The 8,603-nt window shown below is 49.6% G+C and overlaps 1 protein-coding gene across 1 annotated transcript in view; it reads left to right on the top strand.

The window, feature by feature from the left end:
- Nucleotides 1–8,603, top strand: part of UNC45B (unc-45 myosin chaperone B) — a 32,965-nt gene that overhangs the window by 20,377 nt on the left and 3,985 nt on the right. The window contains exons 12-17 of the mRNA XM_003797226.2: nt 266–406; nt 3,182–3,309; nt 4,149–4,215; nt 4,907–5,020; nt 5,365–5,480; nt 6,315–6,432. Coding sequence (XP_003797274.1) covers nt 266–406; nt 3,182–3,309; nt 4,149–4,215; nt 4,907–5,020; nt 5,365–5,480; nt 6,315–6,432 — 684 coding nt within the window. The remainder of the gene's footprint in view (nt 1–265; nt 407–3,181; nt 3,310–4,148; nt 4,216–4,906; nt 5,021–5,364; nt 5,481–6,314; nt 6,433–8,603) is intronic.

The following is an 8,603-nucleotide window of genomic DNA, read 5'->3' on the forward strand; positions in this document are numbered from 1 at the left end:
GTAGAGTGCCTTGGCATCACAGCTCACAGCAACCTCCAACTCTTGGGCTTAAGAGATTCTCTTGCTTCAGCCTCCCAAGTAGCTGGGACTATAAGCACCCGCCACATGCCTGGATATATTTTTGTTGTTGTCATTGTTGTTTAGCAGGCCTGGGCCAGGTTCGAACCCTCCAGCTCCAGTGTCTGTGGCCAGCACCCTAACCACTGAGCTACGGGCACCAAGCCTTAACGCATCTTTTCTGCCTCCCCCCATCTTGTGGCTTCAGAGCAGTGATAAGACCATCCTGTACTCAGTGGCCACCACCCTGGTGAACTGCACAAACAGCTATGATGTCAAGGAGGTCATCCCGGAGCTCGTTCAGCTTGCCAAGTTCTCCAAGCAGCACGTCCCCGAGGAACACCCCAAGGTGGGTGCAGAGATGGCCCGGGAAAGGTCTGTACCAGCAGGCCTCCAGAAAAGATGGCATGGGACAGAGTGGTGACAGGTGCTATGCAGGTGTGTTTGGGAGGATGGAGGATAAAATGATGCTTCAGAGCAATTGAAGAGGACGATGATTAATGTGCCCACCAGATAGCGCTCATGTTTTTTCTTAGTTTTAATTTTGCAGCCTGAGAAAAAAAGACCTGAGGAACCTTAGCATTTTACGTTTATTACATGTGGGTTAGATATAAGACAATTTTATATCATGTTTCCAGAACTGATAATGATGTGAGTTTTCTGGGATGGCTGGATTTGTAATGTGGGAGCTAAGTCTGGGGCCCTTCCTCCCTGGTGCTTCCCTGTACGCAAGGTGTGGTTTGCATATGGGTATATCCCCAGCCAGTAAAATCATGTGCATTAACCCTGCCCCCCAAAGTGATATAATCATGCTTCGTAAAGAAATGAAAAAAAAAATAGATAACAGAGAATAACCACTCATAACAACATTGTCTCCGCATGACCACTGTTGGCATTTTGGTATGTCTTGTTACTTACCAGAGCTTTTGTTTATTCTTAGCATATTTTTCCCGCCCTGGGGACAGAGTCTCAAGCTGTCACCCTGGGTAGAGTGCTGTGGCATTATAGCTCACAGTAGCCTCCAACTCTCGGGCTCAAGAGATCCTCTTGCCTCAGTTTTTGTATTTTTAGTAGAGATGGGGGTCTCGATTTTGCTCAGGCTGGTGTCGAAACTATGAGCTCAAGCAATCTACCTGCCTCAGCCTCCCAGAGTGCTAGGATTACAAGCATGAGCTACCACGCTTGGCCTCTTAGCACGTTTTTTGTTTTCACAGTTGTTACCAGGATATAGCTATGATTTTGTGTTTTCCACATTGCCGTGGCATTCTCTGCACCGTTTGTAAAAGTTCAGAGGATATCCTCAAGGCGAGAGCAGAGATGAGTGTTCTGTGGCTGCAAAGTTTGTCTGTGGTTTCTAAAGGTTGCCCGTGACCATCATCCACTTCCTGACTAATCCCCACCCTGAGGATTGTCAGTGGTGATTGTGCAACCCTGGATTGACTATGGCTTTCCAGGAAAACCCAATCCATTGTTGTGGCAGCTTCATCTGCTGTCTCATCTCCTTTTACTCCTGCCTATATTCTCTCCCCGCCCCCAAGAAAAGGGTCATCTGAGGTTTCGTTTATTTATTTTTATTTTTTTATTTTTTTGAGACAGAGCCTCAAGCTGTCCCCCTAGGTAGAGTGCTGTGGCATCACAGCTTACAGCAACCTCCAACTCCTGGGCTCAAGCGAGTCTCCTGCCTCCGCCTCCCAAGTAGCTGGGACCACAGGCACCCACCACAACGCCCGGCTATTTTTTGGTTGCAGCCATCATTGTTATTTGGCGGGCCCGGGCTGGGGATTCGAACCCGCCACCTTAGGTGTATGTGGCTGGCGCCTTAGCCACTTGAGCCACAGGCGCCGAGCCTCATCTGAGGTTTTAGATCATCATTCCTTTATTTCACTCCTCTGTGAATGAGAGGGTCTTTGGGGTTGATTATCTTACAGTATCAGCGCTCAGGAAAGACATGCTGGGTACCCCTTGGCAGTTGTCTGAGAAAAGGGCTCTGAAGAAGGGTATCTAAGATTGCTTGTACAGCATGCTGCCAGAAACACAATGACCTAAAATAGCAGTTATTTTCTTACAGTTCTAGAGGTCAGAAGTCTTAAAAGCAGTCTCACTGGGCTAAAATGAAGGTGTCAACTGGTTCCTTCTGGAAGCTGGATGGAAGAATCTGTTTTCTTACCTTTTCAGCTTCTAGGAGCCACCTACATTCCTTCAACCTCTTGCTTCCCTTCCATTTTCACATTTAGCACTAACTCTGTTCTTCCTGCCTCCCTCCCCAACCCTTTTTTTTTTTTAAAGGCTGGAGTGCAGTGGCCCAATCACAGCTCACTGCAGCCTGAAACCTTTGGCTCAACAGATCGTCCTGCCTCAGTCTCCTGAGTAGCTGGGACTACAGGTGCATGCCACCACACCTGGCATGTTTTTGTTTTTTATTTTTATTATTCTGAGACAAAGTCTCCCTTTGTCACCCCTGGTAGAGTGCTGTGACGTCATAGCTCACAGCAACCTCAAATTCTTGGGCTCAAGTGATTCTCTTGCTTCACCTGCCTGAATAGTTGGGACTACAGGTGCCTGCCACAACACCTGGCTATTTTTTTAGAGACTGGGGTCTCACTCTAGCTCAGGCTGGTCTTGAACTCGTGAGTTTAGGCAATTCACCTGCCTTGGCCTCTCAGAGTGCTGGGATTACAGGCATGAGCCACAGCGTCCAGCCATATCTGGCTAATTTTTGAATTTTTTTGTAGAGATGGAGTCTTGAGCCATGTTGCTCATGTTGATCTTGAGCTTCTAGTTCCAAGTGATCCTCCCACCTTGGACACTTAAAGTCCTGGGATTACAGGCATGAGCCACTGTGCCCAGCCCCGGCCTCCCTTTTTATAAAAACCCTGTGATTACATTGACCCCACCCCCATAATCTAAGATTATCTTCCCATCTCCAGATCCTTAGTCTCATCTTCAAGGTCACTTTTGCTTTTGTAAAGTCATACATTCACAGGTTCTAGGGATTAGGATGTGGGTCTCTCTGGGGGCCATTCAACCTACCTGAAGAATTCAGGTATGTACTGTCATTGGTTCCAATACAAATTGGCCTGGCATGCAGGCCTCTTCTCCACTGCCACCCTTTTCATCTCCCCAGGACAAGAAGGACTTTATAGACATGCGGGTGAAGCGGCTTCTGAAGGCAGGTGTCATCTCTGCGCTGGCCTGTATGGTGAAAGCAGACAGTGCCATCCTCACTGACCAGACCAAGGAGCTTCTGGCCAGGTGTGGCTGCAGTGGGCCGGGGCTGGGGCCTGAGGGGCCTGGAGGACAGGAGGCTGGGCAGGGAGACAGGAATGATGGGTCTAAATGAGGGAATGAGCCACTGAGGGGCCTGGAAAGGGACTGAGGGGATTAGCTTTGAAAAGCAGCACGGTGGGCTGGTCATCACAGGTGGAAGTTTGCAACAGGAGGGAGGAGGACGTGGTCCATTCTGGTTACCTTGTTCCAGAGATTAAAGGCACAGTCTCTGGGCAGCCTAGTGGGGGTGGCAGACAAGATTGCAGTCGCAGTGCAAGGTGGTGGTGCCCTGATGGGGAAAGTCCAGAGGGCTGGTTGGAGCACGGATGGAGGGGAGGTGGGTGGGCAGCCAGGCAGGCTTCCTGGAGGATGTGCAAACTCAATGGAGCTCCTGCCCAAACCCAGGGGAAGAAAGAGTCCAGGTAGAGGGAACAGAATCTGCAAAGCTACTGAGGACTGAGGGAGAGTAAATGAATTTGGGTTTCTCCTACAGTATATCTGAAACAGGGAGTGCACTGGAAAGGGTGGTGCTAGATGAAACCAGAGGGGAGGCCAGGGCCAGATTGTTGAGGTGCTGGGTGCTTCCTTGTTGAAGAGTTTCTTTGGGGTGGTTTCCTTAAATATGAATGAGGGTCTCTTTGAAGCCTCACTTGACCTCATTTTTCCCCAGCCTCATGGCAGTATCTTCCCAAGGTGCCTAATTCTGGGAACATAAGTTGCACTTTCCAGGGTTTCACTACTTGTCCCAGAGTGTCACTGGCCTGCTGATCCCTGGAAGGGTGGGCTGATGCAGTACATGTTCTCCCTTCTCGGTGGTCCTACAGGGTCTTCCTGGCACTGTGTGACAATCCAAAGGACCGAGGCACTATTGTGGCTCAAGGTGGTGGCAAGGTAATTGGGCAGGACAAGGTCATTGCCATCCTGGAAGGTGTTCCACAGGGGAGAAGCATACTGTGTGTGTGTGTGTGCACACCTGCATGGGCATGCATGCTCCTGGCCTGACCCAAGAATAATGTAGTCCCTGGCCCAACCCAACCTCCCGGAAGACAGTCAGTCACTCAGTTATCTATCCGGTGCTCACAGCCCCCAACCAATTTCCCTTGACTTTGTGCTGGGTCATGGTATGTACTTTTGGATCCCACTTCTCCTCTTTGCTATTGGAAGGAATCCTGGCGCAAAGACAGATGTGGGAGACTTGGGGTGGGGACTTTGCTCTTCTTCTTTTTTGGCTGTGTAACTTTGGGCCAATTAGTTAATCTCCTTGATCCACCATTTCTTTTATCTGGAAAATAGGGGGGAAATCACATACTCTCTTAGCAAAATGTCACACTAATTAGAGAAAACATACAGAAATTATTGGCTTGCAGTAGGTGCTCAGTAAATAGCTGCAATTATGATGGGGTTTGGCTTGGTCAAAAGTCAAATGTTGATTTATTTTCCCAAGAGCTGAAGGAACATTTGGGTGAGTGGGAGGAAGTGAGAGTAAAGACTTTGATGTGTGTTGGGCACCAGGGGCAGTGGATCGTGATGAAGTATTTGTTTTCTACAGCTGAGTTGTTTGTTACCTTGCCCTTTCTTGCAGGCCCTGATCCCCCTGGCTTTGGAGGGCACAGATGTGGGCAAGGTGAAGGCAGCCCACGCCCTGGCAAAGATCGCTGCTGTCTCCAATCCGGACATCGCCTTCCCTGGGGAGAGGGTGGGTGATCGGATGCGTGGGATGGGGCGGCAGGAAGAGGCTCTTCTGCTTCTAGGGGGCTTTCCCCTTGTTACCTCCCCTATCTTGAGAGCAGGGCTTGGTGTTGTCATAGGCTGGGCAATGCCTTGGTGGCATCTGGATTCCAGGCCTGGTTCTGCCTCCAAACAATAGAATTGTCCTCTACAGAGTAAAGGAAATAATCCTGCTTCTCAGGGTCATTGTGAAAGTTAACTGGGACAGTGTATGGAAAAGCACTTTGGAAGATCTAAAGCTGGGCCTAGAAATGTAAGGTGCTGGGGGAGCATGGTTCCCACCTGACCCAAACTTTTTCGCCTCCTGCCCAGGTGTATGAGGTGGTGCGGCCCCTTGTGAGTCTCCTGGACACACAGAGGGACGGCATCCAGAACTATGAGGCTCTCCTAGGCCTCACCAACCTGTCTGGGCGGAGTGACAAACTCCGGTGAGTGGGGCAGAGTGGAGGGAGCAGGGGTGGAGAGCGGTATGTGCTAAAACTGCCCTGCTCGGAGGAGGACATCGAAGGCAGTGGACGGGGTTAGCTCTCGGAAAGACCACAGGGTGAATGTAGGAATCCAGAAAGGACACCGCAAGGCACTTCTTCCTAACCTAGCACGAAAGCCCTCCCAGGCAGATGGGTGGGGATAAAGTGTACTGCTTGGAAGCAGGAGTAGGGGGGAATGTGTTGGGTTGGGTTTCTTTTGGTTGCAAGTAGCAGAAGACTCGATTCTAATTGGCATAAGCGCAGAGGAAGTCTGCTGCTTCATGCAAGCTGAGAATCTGGGACAACCAGAGTCAGGTACGGCTTGACGCAGGGGTTACGAAGCTCCCCTGGGTCCTCAATGTCTCTGTTTCTCCTTTACTTTGTGGGTTGTTGCAATTCTCAGATGGGTTTTTGTGCTCTCTTGTGGTCACAAGGGAAGCCCTGGACTTTCTATCTTCTTTGCCTCATGTCCTACAGGAAAGAGAAAGAAAGAATTTCTCTTTCCCAGCAGTGATGCAGAGCCTCTTCAGTTGGGTGATGTGGTCATCACAGAGCCCACTGGAGTGGCCAGGGTGTTGTGCTGTGTCATTGAGTTTATGCCTGTGGGTTCTCCCTCTGCAGCTGGAGGCAGGTTCAATGCCGCACAACCATGCTGGCTGGGGATGCAGGGGGGACACCTCCAAGATGTGGGAGGGACCCCACCAGGATGCAGGAATGGTCTCTGGGTGGTCAGAAACTATACATGCTCACTGCAGAAGACTCAAGAACCCCTCTTCTTGCACCCACCCGCCCTAGGCAGAAGATCTTTAAGGAGAGGGCCTTGCCGGACATTGAGAACTACATGTTTGAGAATCATGACCAGCTGCGGCAGGCAGCCACCGAGTGCATGTGCAACATGGTGGTCAACAAGGAGGTGAGGTGGGGCTGGGGGTGGTCGAGAGAGAGGCAGGCAGGCCCAAATCTTTCCTAGATTGTAGTCCTCCTGCACCAGAGGGCTCTTAAGAGAAATATGTACATGAAAGAAAAAACACAAAGTAGTATTGTCCCATGCTGGGGCTTTGATTCCAAAGCTTGGGCTAGGTGAGGCAGAAGGTAGTGTTTCTCTATTACTTGGGTCTAAATAACCCCGTAATAAAGCAGGTTGAGAGACCAAGGCCTCTGCAAGGTCAAGAGACACTGAGACCACTTGCATTTATTGAAGCTCCAAATATATTAAAAAAAGAAGAAATGCCAAAGACGTTTACAAACTATTTTAGAATATTGTAGATCTTAACATGGAATGAATGAACTTCTATTGACCACCAGTGCAATAGAAGTTGCAATGCAATGTAAGTGTGCTCTTCACAGAATAATTACAGGATTTATAGAAAGAAAATGAATGTAGATCATGCTACAGGCATGACAGTAGTATTTGTCCAGTAATGAGACAAATTATAACCATCTGGTGGGTGTCTTCTTTTTCCCTTCTGAAAATGAGTTTAGATCATGCTACAGGCATGATAGGCATTTGTCCGGTAATGAGACAAATTATAACCATCTTTTATAAAGCATCTATTATAAACCATTCTTTTTCCCATTCTGCCAGCTGTGGCTGTGGGCATGATCTCAGAGATAACCACAGAGCCTACGTCTGACGTCCTTCATGCATGTGAGGGCCAGGCCCAGTTGTGTTCCTAGGCCCTCATGTATGGGCTGTTCTGGGACCCCATCTATTTACCCACAATACCTAAGTCTTGGGAGGAACACTGCCCCCCATCAAAGCTTGTTAAAGTCAGGAGAAATAAAGTTACCTGGGGTTGGCCTCAGGTTGGGCTGGGGGCTTGGCAGCCAAGTGAAAGAAAGAGTTTGTCCAAGGAGGGTGGGGAGACTGGGGGTAGAGACAATGGGAGGGGGACAGCAGCCTTCCCTAGGGGGCACTAGCTGGTGCAACAACTCAAATAAAATTCCACGGAGGTCCCAGCAGGATGGGATGCCTTGAGCATCCCACTGCACCACCCTTCTCCATTCCAGTGATGAGTGGGGAGAGAGACCATGGGAGAGGTGCCGGTAGTACCCAACCATGGTGGCCTGAAAGTGACTCTATCAATGACAACTAGGTACTACCACCTCTAGGTATATGTGTGTGTGGCAGGTGGCTAGTTCCCAGCAATTGTGCCCCATGAAAGGGGACCACCTTTGCCATATTCTCACCTCTGGTGACCACTGCTCCAGCTTTAGGGAGATGCAGGAGGAGGGTCATTCTTAAGCAGCTGTGACCTTCATTCCACTCCTCGTTTTTTTTTGAGACAGAGTCTGACTTTCTTGCCCCCAGTAGAGTACCATGGTATCACAGCTCACAGCAACCTTAAACTCTTGGGGTCAAGTGATTCTCTTGCCTCAGCCTCCCAAGTAGCTGGGACTACAGGCATCCACCACAATGCCCGGCTATTTTTTAGAGACAGGGTCTGACTCTTGCTCAGGCTGGTATTGAACCTGTGAGCTCAAGCGATCCACCCGCCTCGTCCTCCCAGAGTGCTGGGATTACAGGCGTGAGCCACTGCACCCAACCTGTTTATCCCCTTTTGGAGTTCCCCTTTCACTACCAGGAAACCCAACCTAATAAAATGCCCTTAAACTTAACCAACCCAATTTTGCAGTAGTGAGGAGGGGTGGAGTGAAACGCTGCAGGTGTTAATACCTCTCTGAGCTATATCAGGGCCCTGGGCCCTAGGACACTCTTCTCCTGGTTTTAAAGTTCTTGGAAAACCTCATCCCTCACCAGGTAGAGATGGTCCAAACTCCCTAATTTTCCCCTACTCCTGCCCAAGTCTCTGCAGAGTCATTTGGTAGACCCAGGAAGCCCATTTATTGTGGGATAACCCTTCCAAGCTTCCCCCAAAGAAAATGAAACACAGTTCGTTGGGCACCATCTACTTTCCATGCCTACCCCTTCCCCTGGTGTGGAGAGCTGAATGTAGGCAGACATGGTGAAGCACACTGCATGGGAATCCCTTATTTTTTTTTTACCTTCAGCTGGAGGAATTCTCCCAGCCAATCAGGGAAGGCTTCCTGGGGGAGGTGACACGAATAAGTTGCTCAAAGGAA

Source organism: Otolemur garnettii, unplaced genomic scaffold (assembly GCF_000181295.1).
Source record: "Otolemur garnettii isolate 467f Iridium unplaced genomic scaffold, OtoGar3 scaffold00112, whole genome shotgun sequence".
Taxonomy (NCBI): Eukaryota; Metazoa; Chordata; class Mammalia; order Primates; family Galagidae; genus Otolemur; species Otolemur garnettii.